A 24,493-nucleotide genomic window follows, 5' to 3' on the forward strand; every position below is an offset into this window, starting at 1 on the left:
TTGTCAGTTTTATTTTTATTGAAAATTTTGTCAAAATTGTATTCCTATAGAAAATGTTGTCAAAATTTTATTCCCATAAAAATCACAAATCGGATATTAAAGCCACTGACAAACCCATGGAGCAAAAAACAGCGCTTGCGGCCCACTGTGCGCTGACAGTTCACAAGCCAAACTTAGAAGACGTAAAAATTCTAGACCACGAAAACAACTACAGACGCAGATTTACTCTTGAAATGCTGCACATTATCAACACTCCACCTGACGAGAGAATAAATTACAAGAAAGACATTGAGAAATTTTATGAAAATTTTATTTCTATAGAAAATTTTGTAAAAATTTTATTTATATAGAAAATTTTGTCAAAATTTTATTTCTAAAGAAAATTTTGTCAAAATTTTATTTCTATAGAAAGTTTTGTCAAAAATTATTTCTGCAGAAAATTTTGTCAACATTTGATTTTTATAGAAAATTTTGTCAAATTTTATTCCTATAGAAAAGTTTGTCAAAATTTTATTCCCATAGAAAATTTTGTCAAAAATTTATTCATATAGAAAATTGTGTCAAAATTTTATTCCTATAGAAAAGTTTGTCAAAATGTTGTTCCTATAGAAAATATTGTCAAAATTTTATTCCCATAGAAAATGTTGTCAATATTTTATTTTATGAACAGTTTATTCTATAGAAAATATTAAGAAAATTTTATTTCTATAGAAAATTTTGTCAAAGTTTTATTTATATGAAAAATTTTGTTAAAATTTTAATTCTATAGAAAATTTTGTCAAAATTTTATTTCTATAGAAAATTTTGTCAAAATGTTAATTCTATAGAAAATTTTGTCAAAATGTTATTCCTAATTTGTTTTCTTTGATTTACACATGAAAATTTTATTCCTATAGAAAATATTGTCAAAATTTTATTCCTATAGAAAATATTGTCAAAATTTTATTCCCATAGAAAATTGTGTCAAAATTTTATTCCATATAAGATTTTGTCAAAATTTTATTCTATAGAAAATTTTGTTAAAATTTTATTTCTATAGAAAAATTTGTCAAAATTTTATTTCTACAGAAAATTTTATGAAAATTTTATTTCTATAGAAAATATTAAAAAAATTTTATTTCTATAGAAAATTTTGTCAAAGTTTTATTTCTATGAAAAATTTTGTTAAAATTTTAATTCTATAGAAAAGTTTCTCAAAATTTTATTTCTATTGAAAATTTTGTAAAAATTTTATTTTTATAGAAAAATTTGTAAAAATTTCATTTCTATAGAAAATTTTATGAACATTTCATTTCTATAGAAAATTTTGTCAAAAATTATTTCTGCACAAAAATTTTGTCAATATTTTATTTTTATAGAAAATTTTGTCAAAATTTTATTCCCATAGAAAATTTTGTCAAAATTTTATTCCTGTAGAAAATTGTGTCAAAATTTTATTCCTATATAAGATTTTGCCAAAATTTTATTTTATAGAAAATTTTGTTAAAATTTTATTTCTATAGAAAAATTTGTCAAAATTTATTTCTTCAGAAAATTTTATGAAAATTTTATTTCTATAGAAAATATTTAAAAAATTTTATTTCTATAGAAAATTTTAATTTTATAGAAAATTTTGCCAAATTTAATTCTATCGAAAATTTTGTCAAAATTTTATTTCTATAGAAAATTTTGTCAAAATTTTATCTCGAAAGAAAATGTTGTCAAAATTTTATTTCTAAAGAAAATTTTGTTAAAATTTTATTTCTATAGAAAATTTTGTCAAAAAGTTATTTCTATAGAAAATATTGTCAAAATTTTATTCCCATAGAAAATTTTGTCAAAATTTTATTCCTATAGAAAATTTTGTCAAAATTTTATTCCTATAGAAAGTTTTGTCAAAAATAATTTCTGCTGAAAATTTTGTCAAAATTTTAGTCCTATAGAAAAGTTTGTCAAAATTTTATTCCCATAGAAAATTTTGTCAAAAAAAAAAAAAATAGAAAATTGTGTCAAAATGTTATTCCTATAGAAAAGTTTGTCAAAATGTTCCTATAGAAAAAATTTTATTTCTATAGAAAAATTTGTAAAAATTTCATTTCTATAAAAATTTTTATAAAAATTTATTTCTATAGAAAATTTTGTCAAAATTTTATTCATATAGAAAAGTTTGTCAAAATTTTATTCCCATAGAAAATTTTGTCATTGTTCTATCGATAATTTTGTCAAAATTTTAATTCTATCGAAAATTTTGTCAAAATTTTATTTCTATAGAAAATTTTGTCAAAATTTTATCTCGAAAGAAAATGTTGTCAAAATTTTATTTCTAAAGAAAATTTTTTGAAATTTTATTTCTATAGAAAATTTTGTCAAAAAGTTATTTCTATAGAAAATATTGTCAAAATTTTATTCCCATAGTAAATTTTGTCAAAATTTTATTCCTATAGAAAATTTTGTCAAAATTTCATTCCTATAGAAAGTTTTGTCAAAAATAATTTCTGCAGAAAATTTTGTCAACATTTGATTTTTATAGAAAATTTTGTCAAAATTTATTTCTGCAGAAAATTTTGTCAACATTTTATTGCTATAGGAAATTTTGTCAAAATTTTATTCCTATAGAAAATATTGCCAAAATTTTATTCCCATAGAAAATTTTGTCAAAATTTTATTCCTATAGAAAATTTTGTCGACATTTTGTTTGTACAGACATTTTTGTTAATATTTTATTTCTATAGAAAATTTTACCAATATACCAAACAGTAAAAATCTACCATTTTTAGAAGAATTCTACCAACTGTGACAACCGTGCTACCAATCCATTATTCAATGAGACAATTTATCAAATTATTATCACATATGCCGATAAAATTCCGCACCCGAATACAACTGTCGATAGAAACATTTTTATACAATAATTCCATATTTAATTAATTTGATGTCCCAAATGCCATGTTCTTAACTAATGTCAAGATTATTGTTTTTACCAAAATTGGTAGTCTAAGTAGAACAAGCCGGTCATTAACACTTCGGAATGTGCATTGAGGATGCCATATTAAGATATACGAATGACTGTTGTAGATTATCGAGAGAGAAAATAAATCGACAAATATAAAAACACAACGATTGTTTAAGAAAACTATCGAAATCAATGTCGGGAATGGTTCAACTTTTTAATTGACTATATTCTGGTGAAATAATTGTTTTGTGAGGGCGTAATTTTATTTCGAAAAATATTCGAACCTTTTCACGGCACTATGCTCAGGTGGAAAACTTTTCACGTCACTTTGGTCAAGTGAGGAAGGGGTTTTTCGTCCGATTTATAGAAAAATCTATTTAAGAGTTAATAGTTGTTTTCTAAATTTCGAAATTGGTTAGTGATAACGGTTTCGAAATACAAACATAAATATCCTTACCAGTTTTTGGTAAATTTTCGATTAAAACTGACGTAGACCAAGAGAGGAACGAATGGATTTTGAAACTCTCAATTGAGAGATACCAATACAATCAAAAGTATGCAACGGTTCATTCATACCAACAACAAACCAAAAACAAAAATCATATCACGATTTTACCACCCCAATACCTCTATTTGTTGGCACAGCCGGCAAAAGCAATAGACTAACGGCAGAACCGATTGACAACCGAAATGTAAATGGTATGAAACAAACGAAGGGGATTTCAGTCCAACGCACATTGTCAAGCGAACAATACAATCTTGTTACCGTTACCTTAGCTAATATACCAAAACATATGTGACCGAAATGAAAAGAGAAAGAATTTCAATGAAATCGAATAAATAAAGTGCAAAACAAAAACAATTCAATAACACATAGGTGAAAAATTAATGAAAACATATGTGCAATGTGCAAATTTTCATAAATATGATGAAATTGTGAATATTAAAATTATGCATTGAAAACAAATTTTATGTGCGCAATTAAGTAATACCACCACCAACTTTTTTTCAAACAAATATGTGTTTAGAACTTTTTGACAGCTGTTTTGCTTAAAGTTGCAAACATAAGCTACAATCTACGATACAAAATCAAAACACATTGACATCTGCAACATCTGGTCTTTCGGAGAAAAGAGAGCGAGATTTGTCATTTCTAGATAGTTTTGTATGAAATGACGTCATTTGCAACCAATAACATTCTATTTTGAGAGCTTTATTTGTAACAGTAATCGGCTCAATTATTGTGAAACGGTTTCGAAGATTTGTTAAAAAGTGTAAACATAACCACAGTGACTTTGGGAGGTGAACGCTTTAAGCCCGAAACCCGTGAAGGATATTCGCAGTAATTAACGGCATGTCGCCAATTTGAAATTTTAATTCAGGCGATAACAGACATAATGTTGCCATTGACTAAATATTTTTTAAACTCACCACTAGACATTAAGGAGCCGCGTTGCGATTTTGGTCCATATAGCCTATAGTGGGATTCTGTATTCAATGTGGACGATGAATCACATTGTTAAGAAGGGATAATAAGAAAAATAAAAAACAAGCTATTAAACTACATCTCCAATCGTTTAAAATCAGTTTTGTTGTTGCAGATGACAATAAATACATCGTTAAGTAAACAACGAAGATTTTTTTGGTTGTTTATTTTCTGAAATGCATTGACGTTATCAGCAGAAAATTTCATTCATGCAAAATAGGGTCTTTAATTATGTAGGCTACTTTTAATAGGAAAACAAGTATATACGGCCGTAAGTTCGGCCAGGGCGAATCTTATGTACCCTCCACCATGGATTGTGTAGAAACTTCTACGAAAGACTGTCATCCACAATCGAATTACTTGGGTTGTGGTATCTTAAAACTTCTTAACATCGTTTTCTAAATTGTGAGTTAGTCCCTACGAATTATATATTACACAAAAAAGGTATGTATAGATAAGTCTACAAATAATTACGAATCGATATGGACTTTTGCACGGTACGTAGAGGGCCAGAATTGGGGGTCGCTTATATGTGCGCTACATACAATTATGAACTTGATATGGACCAATTTGTGTGTGATTGGGGATCGATTTATCTGAGGGCTATATATAACTATAGACCGATATGGACATAGTTAGGCATTGTTGGTAACGGCCATATACTAGCACAATGTACCAAATTTCAACTGACACGAATGAAATTTGCTCCTCCAAAAGGCTCCAAAAGCAAATCTCGGGATCGGTTTATATGATTATGGACTGATATGGACCACTTTTGGCATGGATGTTAAATATCATATACTAACACCACGTACTAAATTTCAACCAGATCGAATGAATTTTGCTTCTCCAAAAGGCACCGGAGGTCAAATCTGGGGATCGGTTTATATAGGGGCTATATATAATTATGGACCGATTTCGACCAATTTTTTGCATGGGTGTTTGAGGCCATATATTAACACCACGTACCAAATTTCAACCGAATCGGATAAATTTTGCTCTTCCAAGGGGCTCCGGAGGTCAAATCTGGGGATCGGTTTATATGGGGGCTATATATAATTATGAACCAATTTTCGACCAATTTTTGCATGGGTGTTTGAGGCCATATATTAACACCAAAATTTACCAAATTTCAACCGAATTTTTTTTCCACGAGGCTCCGGAGGTCGATTTTTGCATGGGTGTTTGAGGCCATATATTAACACCATGTACCAAATTTTAACCGACTCGGATGAAATTTGTCTCTCTTAGAGGATCCGCAAGCCAAATCGGGGGATCGGTTTATATGGGGGCTATATATAATTATTGACCGATGTGGACCAATTTTTGCATGGTTGCTAGAGACTAACACCATGTACCAAATTTCAGCTGGATCGGATGAAATTTGGAGGCTATACGTAAAAGTGGACCGATATGGCCCATTAGTAATACCATCCGACCTACATCAATAACAACTACTTGTGCCAAGTTTCAAGTCGATAGCTTGTTTCGTTCGGAAGTTAGCGTGATTTCAACAGACGGACGGACGGACGGACATGCTCGGATCGACTCAGAATTTCACCACGAATATATATACTTTATGGGGTCTTATTTCGATGTGTTACAAAGGGAATGACAAAGTTAATATACCCTCATCCTATGGTGGAGGGTATAAAAATGGAACCCTTTTCTATTACAAAAGAGTTTCCTGGAATATTTGAAAAATCAAAAAGTGAAAAGCCGTTCTAAGAGTTTTGTCGGGCGGAACTGCCTTAAATGGTCTTAAATTAAAAGGAATTTCATATAAATTGAGATTATCTCCCTTTCGGCTTTGTGTATTTCTTTTAAATTTACAAACAATATCCAATTTTGCAAACTTTTGTTGAGTTGCAAGGCGCAACGCAGCTTAAACAACATTTGCTACAGATTAGTTACAGAATGATACGACCGCTAGTGCAATCACGTTTTTTCGTAGACAACGTCAACGTCAAGAAATACAGAATTCCACTACTTATCTGCCGTTTTGATTTGCGGAGATCTCAGTCCGTCGTCTGTGTCGGGTAAACGGTGTCTTACAGGTCGTGTCATTTGAACGGAGTTGCCTGGTATGTCCGCGTAGAGTGTACAAAGGCGCGTCCGCGAACTAGCTGGGCGAAGGTAAATCGATGTTGCCTACAAGAGTGGATCCACGTAGGGTATTTGGCGAGTCGGTGTACGAATGATAAAAAATGTAGGGCGCACGGGGAGTCGGTGTACGAAGGAAAAATGTAGGGTGCCTACTGAAGCGTATCCACGTAGGGTGCACGGCGAGTCGATGTACAAATGAAAATGTTATGATGCCTACCGGAGCGTATCCATGTAGGGAGCACGGCGAGTCGGTGTATGAATGAAAATTGTAGGGTGCCTACTGAAGCGTATCCACGTAGGGTGCACGGTGAGTCGATGCTACAAATGAAAATGTTAGAATGCCAACCGGAGCGTATGCATGTAGGGTGTATGAACGAACGGTGTATGAATGAAAAGGTTTATGGTGCCTACCAGAGCGTATCCATGTAGGGTACACTTATACCCTTTGCGAATAAGTGCACCCTACTTATTTCCCTTTGCGATCGCGCTATTTATTTGAACAAACGGTGCGTATACTTGAATTTAGAGTAAATGAGAATTTCGAGTTTCCATGGCAACCGTCAAACTAACAAATTTACATTCAGTGTGAACGGTGAAATGTTTGTGAAAAACGAATGAGGAAAACGAGTCATTGGGAATATAGCATAAGACATTCTCGAAACGTCATATATAAAAAACAACAACAACAAAACAATGTCGTTGCGGAATGAATTACCATTTTACAGGGTTTCACTCACAGTTTTCATCGATTACAAGAATGTAATCCATAGTGATGAATATCATGAATTACTTCCACAAGGTCCAAGTTATATTATTTGGAAGTTTGCGTCAAGCAATTCGCCAAAAGAGTCCGGACTTGTGGGCAAAAAACTCGTGGATCTTGTACCTAGATAGCGCACCATCACACAAAGTCATTTTTATCCGTGACTATTTCCTATTCGGATGATTAAAAAAAAAGCTCCGGGGAACGAGTTTCGGTCCCCGAGATGATGTTATTGATAAATGTTCGAAAATGTTTCGAGGATTGGATCAAGCGCTGGCATAAGTGCGTTTCAGTTGAAGGGGAATAATAATCTATTATATTTAATTTCCTGAATAAGTTTCGGGAACTTTTTGATCAAGGCAGTATGAGATGAACGGGAATATAAATCCTAGATACGTTTTTTATTTGTTATACCCTCCACCATGGAATTGGGGTATATTAACTTTGTCATTCCGTTTGTAACACATCGAAATATTGCTCTAAGACCCCATAAAGTATATATATTCTGGGTCGTGGCGAAATTTTGAGTCGATCTGAGCATGTCCGTCCATCCGTCCGTATGTTGAAATCACGCTAACTTCCGAACGAAACAAGCTATCGACTTGAAACTTGGCACAAGTAGTTGTTATTGATGTAGGTCGGATGGTGTTGAAAATGAGCCACATCGGTCCACTTTTACGTATAGCCCCCATATAAACGGACCCCCAAGTTTGGCTTGCAGGCCCTCTAAGAGAGGCAAATTTCATCCGATCCGGCTGAAATTTGGTACATGGTGTTAGTATATGGTCTCTAACAACCATGCAAAAATTGGTCCACATCGGTCCATAATTATATATAGCCCCCATATAAACCGATCCCACGATTTGGCTTTCGGAGCCTGTAAGAGAAGCAAATTTCATCCGATCCGGCTGAAATTTGGTACATGGTGTTAGTATATGGTCTTTATCAACCATGCAAAAATTGGTCCACATCGGTCCATAATTATATATAGCCCCCATATAAAGCGATCCCCCGATTTGGCTTGCGGAGCCTCTCAGAGATGCCAATTTCATCCGGTCCGGCTGAAATTTGGTACATAGTGTTAGTATATGGTCTCTAATGACCATGCAAAAATTGGTCGAAATCGGTCTATAATTATATATAGCCCTCATACAAACCGATCCCACGATTTGGCTTTCGGAGCCTGTAAGAGAAGCAAATTTCATCCGATCCGGTTGAAATTTGGTACATGGTGTTAGTATATGGTCTCTAACAACCATGCAAAAATTGGTCCACATCGGTCCATAATTATATAGCCCCCATATAAACCGATCCCCAGATTTAACCTCAGGAGCCCCTTGGAAGAGCAAAATTCATCCGATTCGAAAATTTGGTACGTGGTGTTAATATATGGCCTCAAACACCCATGCAAAAATTGGTCAAAATCGGTCCATAATTATATTTATTTATCCCCCATATTTCAATTCTGGCTCCCTACGTACCGTGTAAAAGTCCATATTGATTTGTAATTATTTGTAGACTTACCTATACACGCCTTTTTTGTCTAATATATACCACGTTTGGACTAACTAACAATTTAGAAAACGATGTTAAGGAGTTTTAAGATACTACAACCCAATTAATTCGATTGTGGATGACAGTCTTCAGAAGAAGTTTCTACGCAATCCATGGTGGAGGTACATACTAGAGGTCTGCACAATTCCATTTGTAAATGCAGAGTACACGTGTACTTGCTACATGAGTACATCTATTTGAGAGAGTCGCAAAACTTTTGGTACACATTTTGATGAACACCAAAAGCCACGAGTAACTTCTTGTTGCTACTCTGATGTCGTCACTAACAACAAACACATATTCCTCTTTCTCTCTTATAGAAGTGTACTCAGAGTGATCACGTCGAGTATGCTGCGAGAACAAAACTTCATAGAGTACTCCATGTACCACGTGCAGTTTCAGAAATACAAAAAAACAGTTACTCTCCATAATATATGTTTTGGTTTGTTATAAGGAACGGCAAACGTTATGGTAAGTGTGTGACATACATAAATATATGAAATATGTGATATACATACATATCTATGATTAATAATAATGGAAAGTTTTGCTTCGCACATAACTGAGAAATACTTGTGGTACCACGTGAAGTGAAGAGAATCCATGTTGTACTTTTTCTCAAGTACTTACATTTTTATTGTTCCTTTTTTTTCGGAACACATATTGTTTCGGATAAGTACTTGGTGGTATTTGACAAGCAAGTGTTCTCTTCACTTCACTACTTGCGCTCTGAGAGAAAGACAGTGTATGTACTATATTCGACAGCGAATTGCATGCATGTTGTGAAAAGTTATTCGATGCAGACCTCTAGTACATACATTCGGCCTGGCCGAACTTACGGCCGTATATACTTGTTTTCGAATTTCATCAAATTAATTCACAATATTTTAGCCGGCTACTGTTGACAAGTGATTGAACCATATTTGAGTGACCATACACACCGCCAAAACAAATGACTCCCGAGAGCAACAACAACAACAACAATTAATACATATCTCAGCAAGAGATTACGCTCTCGAAAGCTGTGTGCCTGTGTGAGGGTAATTTTCATAAAGTGAAAAAAAAAAGAATAAACGTAGAAGAATACAAAACAAAACAAACAAAAAATTATAAAACGTAACTACCAAGTGCCAGAGAAGAGTAGTGAGACGAAGCTGCTCAGCTTTGGGCTCTCCCCAGCTATCAAGCATTATGGCCGCATTAGTCTTCTGTCTGTGCAGTGCAGTGAATGATCTGTACGTATTTACCAATGCCTTCCAGCATTGTAATTGTGACTATCGAAGAACCCTGAAGTATCTCAGATACAGAAAACGCATTCATTTATTCTATCAGTATTTGCGTGAATTCCATTTGGATTACAACTGTAAAAATAGAATAAAATTCAGCAAAAAGATAGCAGTGAATACAACCATAAGCAATAGTGCCAAAAGTCTATGTAAAAGCGACCATCCACCCACACTAATTGAGGTGGTACAAGACCAAGTCGATTATATTCCATTAAGTGCCACAAAAGATATGCATCGAACCGGTATAGATTTTGCAGCTATAGAGGCTTCTGCGGAAGCCTTTGAGGTAATCGATTCATTTGCCATCAAATCACAAGGTGCCAGTACTGAGGATTTCCTTCAAGCGGAACGTGTGAATGCAGCAGAGTTTAGAGAAAACTATTATTATCCCGATGAAATAGAAATCATAGAAGGTTTCGAGGATGATGTAAGCATATCTTTTATATATATATATAGATGTATTATCTCTACGAACGTAGTTATTTTAGTTTAAGCATAGTTTACTTCATTTTCTCTGGGGGCAAAAAATTCAATTTTTATTCGGTCTTATCGATTCTTTAAAAATTCCCCCTTTTTGCGGCAGCAGTTTATGGTGTTTGTATTCTAAATATGTATGAGTGTATGTGTGTCCGTGTTTTTCTTATTATATTTTGTTTTGCTTTTCGTTTTTTTTTTATCGCATTTATTATTTTGCACCGCGCTACATATTCATTTATTCTTCCCCCTTAGCGGTTGCAAAAGGTGTTGGGCAGAAGTACAACTCATATGATTTGTTTGCTTCTCTTTGTTTTGTATTAATTTTGACATTTCGCTATGTCTGCCGTTAATGTACTAAAGAAAGTCGTTTTAGTACACCACAAGCAAATGGTGAATAGCTTCCATTCACCTTAATCAGCTGTTGATTAATATGAATAACACCAGCTGTTTTTTTAGTATTTCATTTGTTTACATTTTATAAGCTTTCGTATGACTTTACTCACCTCTGAAGAATATTTTTCCACCATGGTTAGAGAGAGTGTGTATATGAGAATTTAGATGTATTTAGAAAAATGTTACATTTGATTGATATTCGTTTTTGGGGTCGATTTAATGAAAGGTAATCACACTGGCGTTTGTTTGGTCTTAACCTACATTACTGTTAAGTCAGTTGCCTTAAACAATGCGAGCTAACAGTGGCCTCAAAAAATGAATGATGGATTAGGAAGTCATGGAAATGCCCAAAAAATAGATTAATGATTTCTAGCCTCCTTTGTGAAAAAGCGACATGAGGGCATTAATAATGGTATTGTCGACTACACAAAAAGTAAACATTATTAGTGGGAAAATGAACTTCCTCGTACAAGAATTGAACTACATTTTATTAAAATAACGACACTATTTAATTTTTTTGTTTTTTAAATGCCTTTACGAAATTCTTACACCTCATAAACGTAAAAATGAACTAAAATTAAAGAAACCAAGTACACTGTTAGTTAGGTTAAGTTAGGTGGCAGCCCGATGTATCAGGCTCACTTAGACTATTCAGTCCATTGTGATACCACATTGGTGAACTTCTCTCTTATCACTGAGTGCTGCCCGATTCCATGTTAAGCTCAATGACAAGGGACCTCCTTTTTATAGCCGAGTCCGAACGGCGTTCCACATTGCAGTAAAACCACTTAGAGAAGTTTTGAAACCCTCAGAAATGTCACCAGCATCACTGAGGTGGAATAATCCACCGCTGAAAAACTTTTTGGTGTTCGGACGAAGCAGGGATCGAACCCACGACCTTGTGTATGCAAGGCGGGCATGCTAACCATTGCACCACGGTGGCTCCCAAGTATACTGTTAGAAAAATATGTTTATAAACAAAATGTGTTTCGGGCACAAATTTTAAACAAATTTCTAAACTAGCGCTAAATGTTTGGGGCACATATGTTAATATGTTAGAATATATTATATTTGGGGTATGAATGTTTCATAAAAACAATATATGTGAATGTAAACATATATACATTTACAAGTTTCGAGTAAACATACATATATACATTGTTATGTTGCGATATTTTATTCAGAGAGCGACATAGAGAGAAACTGGTGAAACTGGTTGTATGTTGTTTCGGAAAACTGTTTTATGATAAGGCCAAACATTTGATATACTTAAGTCTAAATATTATTCAATTCGAATATTAGAATGAGAATTCGGAGTAAAGAGAATAGACAAAAACAGCATGTGTTTTCGCATTGAGAGCAGCATTTTTTGTATGTGTGGACATGTGTTTTTTTGTATTTATCATTTTGGCATTATGGACACAATTTTTTCTTGTTAGAGTTTTTGAATTCCTTACAAAATTTCAAACTTTTACACCAAAAACTGTTTTTTGTTACAAAATTTTTATTTTTGCAATAAAAAAAATAGTATTTTAAACAAAAGCTCAGTCGATTTCGTTTATATAAAGCACTGTTCTTTTCTTACTGTAAATCTTTAATAACCCACATTTCGAAGTTTCATTATAAAAAAATAATATAGTATAAATAACATATAAATGTGTAAATTCAAAAAAAAAAAAAAAAATGGTGTTCGGTCTATATTCGGGATTGAACCGACGACCCTTTGCATGCAAGACAGACATGCTAACCACTTCCACGTGGCCAACAAATGTAACATATGATTCTGTTAAATATTGTTATGTTTGCGTAGGCTCGTTGGCGCTGCAAACTATGCTATATAAATTTAACTTATAACGCTAATTGTCTACTGGTGACTATAACAGTTACGTAGCCAAGGGTTGGCTTACAAACTGTATGGTCTTCGTTTCGATTCTCCGTCCAGGCGAAAGGTAAAATTTAAAAAAATTATAAAATTGAATAAATTCTTCAACATTATTTGTATTACAGAAAAAGGTGTCAAGAACTAAAAAATTTCGTGGAAGTGAAAATTACGTGAGGGAATGAGTACAATCTTCTTTGGGGAAATTATTCCCCAATTATTCCAAGCATATAATATTTTTGGGGTCAAAATGCCTCCAAACATATAATATGTTCACATAAAACAAACATATTAATGTTTCGGCTGTATTCAATAATATATGTGTTTCCTACAAAATATGTTTGGAACATATGTTAGAGAAGCGATTTTTTTTGAGCGTGTATATACGGTCGAAAGTTCAGCCAGGCCGAATCCTATGTACCCCCTACAATGGATTGTGTGTAGAGTTCTGCTAAAGACATCCACAATCGAGTTACTTGGCATATGGCAAAAGTTGCCGCGATGTATCTTTTCTCAGAACTTCTTAAAATTATGTTCTACATAAAAATGGCTTCAGCCGGATCGGATAAAATTCTCTCCTACAAGAGGAGATTGGGGATCGGTTTATATGGGGACTATATGTAATTATGGCCCATGTATGACCCATTTTGGTAAGATTGTTATAGGACGTCTAATAATATCACGTACCCAATTTCAACTGCAAGAGTCTCTGGAAGTAAAATATTAGGGTGTCCACCGACACCAGTTAACTGGATTCAATTACCCAAACCGGATATTGAAAAACTTGGCAAGTTCTTCTAACGGCACGCCTTTAAAAGCAAAATGTCCTCCCAAAGATTTTCTTTATTTTGACTACACAAGAAGTTCTTTTAATTCAATTTTTTTAACTCGCTTTTTTCATATTTTTTGCTTTAACTTTTTTGTTTCAAATAGGTTAAAAACAGAGTAAAAATTAGTAAAATGGTACAAATTATTCAAATTTTGTCGAAAAAAAAATCTAAATCCATTCTAAAAAAAATTGCGAATTTTTGAAATTATTTGAGGTCAAATGTTTCAGACATGCTAGAATCGAAAAAATAACTCTAAATTGAAATGAGGATGTGGGTAGATCGAAAGTTCCGACGTAAAAATAAACTTACTATTTACTCTAAATTATGGCAAATTGGGCAGATTTAATACGAAATTCTCCAAAAAAAAAAAAAACTCCTGGTAGTACAATTTTAAACTTTTTATTACAATAAACTTAACAGTATTATCTACACACAATCGAGATATTATGTGCGAACAATTATAAATTTTAGATCATTTGGTACACATAAAACTATTGAAAGTATTTTACGAAAGTTATCCGAATAATAACAAGGATATAACGCTCTGAATATGACTCTTGTTTATCAAATGCGACAAATTGTCTTTGTTTATAGATCAGATGCAGTATAAAGCGGTCATACGTGTATTAAAAATTACAAAAATAACGGGTACCTCATAGTTGTTTGACTCTAAACAGGTGTCTTCATATGGGGCCGAGTGCGGTAATGGGTTAAATCTAAAGATTCATTATATTTGCCTTACTTCCAAGTTAATGAAAACAAATTTTAAAGCAACGATTATAAACTTTCTTTTAATTAATTAACGTTGCGTGAATGTCGAGTCCTAAAATTTAGGTTGCATAATCTTCTATATTAGGTCAATGTTTTTTTTTACAAATCAATATTCATTACAAATCCCCATTTGATTAAAAAATCCTATACTCTGGTAACATTATTCCTCAAAAAATGCATTTGTTCTCTTTGGCGCTGTTAAAGAAGAGAGCTTTAAAAAGCTTCTCTCCCCAAATGTTTATGACATTCAATAGATATTTTATGCATGTTAAATCGATTTACTTTGTTTTGTATTCCAAACAGAGACCGCTATAAGTTTTGTCGAGTACTGATAAAGGGGGAGAGAAGAGAGATAATGACTCCAACTACATTTTTGGGGACAAGCTTTATTTCTGTTATTATATGATGAGAGGGTGTTTCTAACAAGATTTTCAACATTCACTCAAGCAGTCGCGCGTTACATTACAAAGACGAAACACAATAGCAAGCAACATTAGAAGCTGTCGCACACGAGAAAAAAAGCAATCTAGTCGAGACTGTCGTTGGCTACCATTACAAAAAAAAAAAGGAATTTAACTCATGGCACAATAACAAAATACAAAAGTGAAGAAAACAATAAAAAATGAAAGGAGAGGTTTAAGAGAAAAGAAAATCGAAAATTTTATGGTTAAGGCAATGTAAATTTGTGATAAAAAAAAGAAAAATCATTCAAGAACATCTTCAACAAATGAAATGAAACTTCGAAAAATCCAAAGATTAGGAATAAATGAAGCCGCCACCATTGGAAGTTATTTCTTGAGATAAGAAACACGGCCATACAACGAACAACCAACATCTGATAGAAACCTAAAATCCCAGCACAGAAGGAAATGTAACGCGAATGAAAAAAAAATTCAAAGAAAATCGATTTTGTTGTGCTAAACCAACAAATTGCATGTGAAAACCAAATAGAGGGAGAAAGAGGAAGAAATAGTGCCACTGTGATGTTAACTAAATTTTTAATAGATTTTATTTTGTAAATTGTTTTTTTTTCTAAGAAATAATAGAAAAAATTTCGGTGATAGAAAATTTTAAAAATCCCATGTAAACAAGAATCTCTAAGGTGAAACCAATAAAAATAGAATGGAAAAAATTTTACAAATCTAGATAATTATTGGAAAAGATATATATTTTATAAAAAAAGAACATCAATAATAAAAAAATCAGTTATTGTTAAAAAAAGATTTTAAAAATAATAAAGGCAATTTTATTGTGATTCACTTTCTTGGGGGCTGCCTATATGTCATCTTGTAGTGTTTTTATATAATTTTATTTGTTTGTTTTTAAATAATTGCAAAACACGCTTTCGGTCCACCGGACGGACATATTAAACAAGTTCGTCTCTTATGAAACAACCAAACTATCAATATTTGAAAATTTTAATGCAACTACTACCATAAATGATGAAAAAAAACAGCCAATAACGACAACTACAGCAACAACAAAAACATTGGCAGTAACAAAATAAGATCGCCTTCAGTTACTGATTATTCATTCAGGCTATATAACACATTTAGCACTTGGTGATTTTTCAATAACAAACTTCGACCATTCAAGATTTTATGTGTGACCAGCATACAAAATTAAAAAAATTTAAAAAAGTAAAAACAAAAATAAAAACAATTTAAAACGAGAAGTATACAAAATAAATCTGAAAACCTGCACTTACCAAATTAAAACCCGGCATTACTCATAAACCAAATGTGAAGAAAAAAATCCTGCTCTCAATATCATCAATCCACAAACCCCCTAATTAGAGAGCCATATTTATTATTCACTGACTTCATCGGCTGCATCATATACGAGTAAAACCAAAGACAGGCAATTACTCGCATAACTCTCCATATTTGTAAAGTTGTTTTGGCCAAAAACAAATTTCGTTAGACTTTATTGTATTCTTCCTCTTTCAACTCTCACTCGCGCTCTCTCTCTCTCACTCACCCATCGGCCTACACAAGCCTACAGCAACACTCATCCTCTTTTGAGGACTTCAAATATTTCTGCTGTGTAGTTAACTTTATTGTTATTGTCATCATCGGCATCGTTGTGTGTACTGTTAACTTGGTTTTTTTTGGGATTGCCGTTTTTGTTTGTTTTGATTTTGTCCACTCTACCTTGTAACGGGGTTGTATTCCTCCTTTTCAATACATGAGTGTTTTGAATTGTGCCGATATACTACGTAAAGCCTTTTGCTGTTGTAAATCAAAACAAAAGGCCACACAGAATGAGGTAAGTGCTCAAGTCTCATAATATACGAAATCTGTGTATCTCAGGGGATATTTTTAAGGGAAACAAACCTTAGAGCGTATTTGCTTTTATTTTCACATGTTGGATAGTAATTAATTTTATGTATTTTGCATTCTTTTCGAAAGAAACATGCGAAAGAAGTTCACAGCGTTGGGTAAATTCCTGCCTCAAGTTTACATGAAATAATAACAGTGAAAAAGTATTTTGCTTTTAACTTCAGAAATATTTAAACTTTTTTTAATATATTGGGGTAAGTTTTGGGGTGTCCTTTAAAATATAAATGCGAAGAATTCGATGTTTTAAATTTGTCAAAATTTTATTTCTATAGAAGATTTGGTCAAAATTTTATTTCTATAGAAAATGTTGTCAACATTTTATTTCCAATGTTGTAAAAATTTTATTTCTATAGAAAATTTTGTCAAAATTTTATTTCTATAGAAAATTTTGTCAAAATTTTATTTCTAAAGAAGATTTGGTCAACATTTTATTTCTATAGAAAATTTTGGCAAAATTTTATTTCTATAGAAAGTTTTGTCAACATTTTATTTCTACACTGAAAAAAGCATGCCTGGTTCCAAAGATTTTGTCTTTACTTTAACAATTTTGGTATTGATTCCGAGCCAAAAAAGCGGAGAATACAAGTAAGGATACTTTTAAGACACAATTATCATTTAAATTTGGGTTTTTTGTCCTTGCTTCTAGGAAGCAAATTTTAATTTTTCGTTTTTTCAGTTTTTTTCATAATATGCTGTCAAAGTCCTTTATAAACGAGTTAACGAACACTTTATTTTCCAATTTCAGATTAGACTTACAGTACAAAATATGCTAGGTTTCAAGTAAAAAATAAAGCGTTGAAAAACATGTCCTATTTTTTAACGATTTTTTGCTTTGTAGTCCAGATGCAATAAGACAACAAATTTAAAGACAATTTCATTAATTTTAAAGAATTTTTCTGAATTATTAAAGTCAAGATGACCTTACCCCAAAAATTTTTTCTTTCATGTTATGATACCCATTTTGAAGTGAAATCACTTAATTATTAGGACAATACCACTTCAGTGAAAAGTTATCGACTTTTATACAAGGAAAAAAACTTTATTTTAGAGAAATGTGTCTTCTATGCTAAGCAAAATTTGCATTCGTATTTTAAGGACATGACATCTTTGGCCTCTCGAAGCATACGAAAGAAGTTCACAGCGTTGGATAAATTCCTACCTCAAGTTTACATGAAATAATCACAGTGAAAAAGTATTTTGCTTTCAACTTCAGAAATATTTAAACTTTTTTAATATATTGGGGTAAGTTTAGGGGTGTCCTTTAAAATATAAATGCGAAGAATTCGATGTTTTAAATTTGTCAAAATTTTATTTCTATAGAAGATTTTGTCAAAATTTTATTTCTATAGAAAATTTTGTCAAAACTTTATTTTTATAGAAAATTTTGTCAAATTTTATTGCTATAGAAAATGTTGGGAAAATTTTGTTTCTATAGAACATTTTGTCAAAAGATTATTTCTATAGAAAATTTTGTCAATATTTTGTTTCTATAGAAAATTGTGTCAAAATTTGTCAAAATTTTGCAAAATCTACCAAAGCGTAAAAATTCTACCTATCAACCAAACAATAAAAAATCTACCATTTGTGATAGAATTCTACCAACTGTGGCAACCTTGGTTGCAATACCACCAAAGGAGATCGCCTCATTGTACATTATCACAGCACAAAAAATTTGAAGTTCTTCTAAAGGCACTTTAAAAGCACTTCCAAAAATGTTCTTTCGAAGATGTTCTTTATTTTAGCTACATAGGAAGTTCTTTTAATTAAATTTTTTAGAACTCGACTTTTTTATATTTTTAATGGGTATTTTTAACTTTTTTTGTTTTAAATAAGTTACAAATTGAGTAAGAATTAATAAAATGGTACAAATTATTAAAATTTTGTCAAAAAAATGCAATATTCATTCTAGAAAAATTGCGAATTTTTGTAAGTTTTTGAAGTCAAACGTTTCAGACAAGCGTTAGAATGCATAAAAAATCATATAAAATTAAATAGATTATTTATTTAGCCAAATATCACAAAATTTTTTAATTCACATCCAAAACACTGAACTCGGATTACACATTAAAAAGTGATGCAAATTCAGTGCAACAGCTGTTGAAACGGTGGACATCCGTCTTACGACAACCCAGCAAAAAAATTTGGAAGTTCTTCTCAAAGCACAACTTTACAAGAACTTCCAAAAATGCTCTCCCAAAGATGTTCTTTATTTTAACTGCACAGGAAGTTCATTTGAGTCAATTTGTTTGTGTTTCATAGAGGTTGAAAACAGATTAATAATTAATAAGATGGTACAAATTATTTAAATTTAGCCGAAAAAAATTCTAAATCCTTTGTAGAAAAATTTCGAATTTTTGAAAATATTTGATCACAAAAGTTCCAGACAAGCGTTATAATGCATAAAAATAAAAAAAAAAAACAATTAAAAATTTATCTGTCAAAATATCACAAAATTTCTTTTTTCACATCCAAAACACTGAATTCGCCTCACACCTTAAGAAGTGATGAAAATTCAGTGCAGCGGCTGTTGAAATGGTGGACATCCGTCCTATGACAAGCCCATGTTAAAATCATCGCTTCTACGCTAATTTTGCACCACTTCCGGATCCAAAAATCATCATCACTTCACAGCATCACTTCTTAAGGTGTGATGCGAATCTAGTGATATGAATGTGAATAAAGAAATATTGTGATATTTTGACAAATAAATAATTTTTATTTTTTTTTTATGATTTTTAATGTATTATAACGCTTGTCTGGAATGTTTGACATGAAATATTTTCAAAAATTCGCAATTTTTCTAGAAAGAATTTAGATTTTTTTTCTCGGCAAAATTTAAATAATTTTCACTACTTTATTAATTTTTAATCCGTTTTTAACTCATTTGAAACAACAAAACTTCAAATTTCCCATTAAAAATATGAAAAAGGCGAGTTATAAAAAATTGACTCAAATGAACTTCCTGTGCAGTTAAAATAAAGAACATCTTTGGGAGGACATTTTTGGAAGTGCTCTTAAAGTTGTGCCTTAAGAAGAACTTCATCGCTTCTGCGCCAATTTTGCACCACTTCCGGATCCAAAAAGAACATTTTCACTACTTTTTTGGCGACGATTTCTTTGATGGGATATAAAATATTGTTGTGATAAGGTATAACGTTTTTTTTTCTTTGTCCAAAAGTCGATAAACTCTTCAATAACATGACTTTAATCTGAAAATTTGATCAAAATTAATGAAATCGTGTTTAAATTTGTTGATTTTTTGCATCTTGGCTAAAAGCGTTTAAATATTTAAAATTTTTTCAACACTTTATTTTAAAGATTTTTTTAACTTGAAACAAAGGTTAATATCTACTTGTTGTTAATACGGTTTTAAAGGACTCGGATAGGACATGAGGAAAAAAGCTGAAAAACGAATAAATTAAACTTTATTTCCTAGAATCGAATACGAAAAACTTAAATTTAAATTGGAATCATGTCTTAAATTTATTATTACTTCGATTCTCCTCTGTTTTTTTTTTTTTTTGCTCTGAATCAATACCAATACCATCATTAGTGTAAAGTCAAAATCTTTGAAACCGAATAAGATTTTTTCAGTGTACGGGAATCTTTCTATGCTTCATATACATTTTTGCCTCTCTGTGTATTCTTTTAATATTCTTTATTAACTTCGTTTAGTGTTGTAGCATTTCTTTCATTACTATTTAATGTATCAGGGGATTAAGTGAACTAGCATCAACAATGCAGATACCATTAACATCTTCAATTACCTCATTGGGTCATTAAGCCACTTAATTAATTTTCCTTTTAAGAGGGCGTTATCAAAATGACTACATTGAATAAAGATACAAAAGAGGACCAATGTAAACAATATCCTATTACTTTAAATGGAATTGGGTAGGAGGTGGAGATGGAGATGGAAGGTCAGGGCTTTTAATTTGTATCGTCCTTAAAAAGCTATTTTTAATCTTTTATTCCTTGGAAGTCCTTGATTCCAATTTGCCATGTAGTATTATTATTTAAGGACATCGTACATAGGCAGATATCAGAACAAGTTGGAAAGACCAGGGAAGGGAATAAACAATGTGTATGGTGTATCTCTATAGTTCTATAGCCAAGGAAACACACGTACATACATACATATATCTGGGAAAAAAGTAACAAAGATGAAAATGAATTTTCTTCATATTTTCCCAACCCATGTTTATTATGATGACAAAAAACGTAACTACTTTGTTTTCTTTGAAAATTTCATTTTTTGTTTGTTTTCTAAGTAGGACAAATGTGATGATGACAAATCCATGGTGTATACAATGTTATGGATATGAATACGAGCTACGAATATGGTAGGGGCCATTGCCATAGCAATGTTACAAAAAAAAATAGGTTGAAGAGTTATTAGACTTCTCGTAATGTCTGAAATATCCAATGTAGATCTACCAAAAGTTAATTTTTTGGCAAACTATTGATAGTCCGTTTTAATTGGCAGTGATTCAATGATGTCGATATATCCTTCCGCATAATGAAGGCTTAAACAATTGGGTGAGGTCATGACCATGCAGAAATTAAAAAAAGAGAAAACAAAAAGTGGACAACAATAGTAATTGTTGTAGTCATAACACGTAATGTCATATTATTAAAAAAAAGTAAAAGTGCTAACAGCCTGAAACGTGAATAAAGGAATCGTTGGGAACTTGTTATATAAATTTATTATATAAGAATTCATATAAATTTATTATTTACAGCTAATATTCTGTGTAATTTTAAGAGAATGTAGAGGAATGCTGATTTGGTAAAATTTCCCAAAATTTTTAAAAAATATTCAAATGTGTGTACAAACGAGATTCCTACTGTTCCTATCTACTATCTAGTGAAATCACAGCCAACTTGCCGGACTTGAAATCATTAATGATGGAAACAATACCCTTAAATTTTCCATGCAAAATCCATGGTTATATTAGGTTAGACTTTTAGGTTAGATATAGTGGTACACTGAAAAAAAGCATGCCAGGTTCCAAAGATTTAGTCTTTACTTTAAAAAATTTGGTATTGATTCCGAGCCAAAGAAGCGGAGAATACAAGTAAGGATTTTTTTAAGACACAATTCTCTTTTAAATTTGGATTTTGTGTACTTGCTTCTAGGAAGCAAATTTTAATTTTTCACTTTTTCAGCTTTTTTTCTTCATATTCTGCCAAAGTCCTTTAAAAAGGAATTAACGACAACTTTATTTTCCAAATTAAGACTCGACTTCGAGTAGAAATTATGCTATGTTTCAAGTAAAAAACGTCTTTAAAATAAAGTGTTGAAAAACATGTCCTATATTTGAACGATTTTTTTTCAAAAATACAACTAATTTAAAGACAATTTCATTAAATTTAAAGAATTTTTCTGAATTATTAAAGTCAAGTAGACCTTAGCCCAAACATTGTTTCTTTTATGTTATGATACCCATTTTTAAGTGACAATACGACTTCATAGAAAAGTTTATCGACTTTTGGACAAGGATAAAAACGTTATATACTATGCTAAGCAAAATTTGCATTCGTATTTTAAAGACATGAAATCATTGGCCTAACGACAATATTTTTTTCAGTGTACACCGTTATTTAAGGCTCACATTGACTATTCAGTACATTGTGAAACCACAGGTGGTGAAGTTCTCGCTTGTCAATGAGGTCTGCCCGATTCTATGTAAAGGACCTTCTTTTTATAGTCGGACCCAGTCTTTGCTACTTTTTATATCTTGACTACAAAGCAAAAAAGCCTTCAAAAATAGGACACATTTTCCAACACTTTATTTTAAAGTCGTTTTTTTACTTAATACAGCCATCCCAATTTCTATTTAAAGTCTATTTCTAATTCGGGTGTATTCTCTGATAGACTCTCGTACTCATATTTGAAATTTCCCAATGTTCTATTCTATTCCCATAGCTTCCACAATATCTGACACATCAGTTGAGAGTATATATACCTCCCATATACAGGGTGGCTTTAATGCTATCCAAAACGTAAAACGTTATATATTTTCTTTTTAAGCAAAATATACCGGAAATACCATCCAATATTAGAATCAATTCCAGAGAACGGCTGCGCCGACCGCAACCGACCAGTGTATTTAGTAAACACCAATATTTGCAATCTTAAAACACCAATTGGTAAAAAAAATCAACCATGAATCAACCAGCAAACGACGACTGTCGGTGTTTGTTAGTATGAGTGTTGGTCTCTCGAAAACACCGTAGTAAAGTAATCACGCAAATTGGTTACCCATATCTCAGCAGTTTGGTATTCTCTTATTTGGTACTCTCTCAATTCCTTTGAGCTAATGCCAACTGCTAGTAATTGTTGTTGTTGAGTGCAATCACACTTATGGTGTTTTCTTTTCTGAAAAAAGTGCTTTGCCGTCATTTTGTCTGTACAGAATGCGCATTTTTAAAATGTTACCAGCAACCTAAAAAAATGCTATCATTTCAGCGGGCAGAAAAAAATTCAAAGAAGGAAACAGGGCAATCGCAGCACTCTCGTTTGTTGGCAGTGCTGAAAATGCCCGTAATTTGCCTCTATGCGTGGCACTATTTTCACAACAGAATTCGAAGCCTTTTCGCACTTTTGCCTGTTTTTTTAGAAAAGAACCTAAAAAGTACATTTTCCGGCCAAAATGCAAAAAAAGTGCGCATTTTTCATAAGAAAAGAAAACGCCATTAAGTGCCACACACGTTTTTTGTTTACCGAGCATTGTTACGATGTCGATTGGTTTAAGATTGCAAGACACTACATACGAACATTGTTATATACTATTGGTGTTTTTATTCTCTCGCATTTGTATCAATGTAAAAGAACGCATGGTAATTGGTGTCTTACTCACTGACACCGACATTTTTTTGGGTAAGATTGCAATACGAAACAAGTATATACGGCCGTAAGTTCGGCCAGGCCGAAGCTTATGTACCCTCCACCATGGACTGCGTAGAAACTTCTTCTAAACACTGCCATCCACAATCGAATTACTTGGGTTGCGGTAACACTTGCCGATGGCAAGGTATCTTAAAACTTCCTAATACCGTAATATATACCACGTAGTCCATACGTGGTACATATTAAACTTAAAATGGCCGATTAAATACGTATATAATTAAGTTTGACAAAATTTCCTATAGAAATAAAATTTTGACAAAATAAAATTTTGACAACATTTTCTATAGAAGTAAAATTTGGACAACATTTTCTATAGAAATACGATTTTAACAAAAATTTTTATAGAAATAACATTTTGACAAAATTTTCTATAGAAATAAAATTTTTACTACATTTTCAAAAGGTTTAAAATTTTGACAACATTTTCTACAGACATAAAATTTTGCCAAAATTTTCTATAGAAATAAAATATGGCAAAATTTTCTATAGAAATAAAATTTTGACAAATTTTGCTAGATTATTTTTGCTCGAGTGGCAAGCATGATTATGAACCGATATGGACCAATTTTTGTGTGATTGGGCATCGGCTATATATAACTATAGACCGATATGGACCAATTTTGGCATGGTTATTAGCGGCCATATATTAACACCACGTTGCAAATTTCAACCGGATCGGATGAATTTTGCTCGTCCAAGTGGCTCCGGAGTTCAAATCTGGGGATCGGTTTATATAGGGGCTATATATAATTATGGACCGA

General features: G+C 31.9%; 1 protein-coding gene across 1 annotated transcript in view; it reads left to right on the plus strand.

The window, feature by feature from the left end:
- The first annotated feature begins 3,662 nt into the window (after positions 1–3,662).
- galectin overlaps positions 3,663–24,493 on the plus strand; it is a 43,162-nt gene continuing 22,331 nt past the window's right edge. The window contains exons 1-2 of the mRNA XM_075294936.1: positions 3,663–3,809; positions 9,733–10,554. Of these exons, the coding sequence (XP_075151051.1) occupies positions 10,033–10,554 (522 nt within the window). The 5' untranslated portion in view covers positions 3,663–3,809; positions 9,733–10,032. The remainder of the gene's footprint in view (positions 3,810–9,732; positions 10,555–24,493) is intronic.

The sequence above is a fragment of the Haematobia irritans genome, chromosome 2, assembly GCF_050003625.1.
Source record: "Haematobia irritans isolate KBUSLIRL chromosome 2, ASM5000362v1, whole genome shotgun sequence".
NCBI lineage: Eukaryota > Metazoa > Arthropoda > Insecta > Diptera > Muscidae > Haematobia > Haematobia irritans.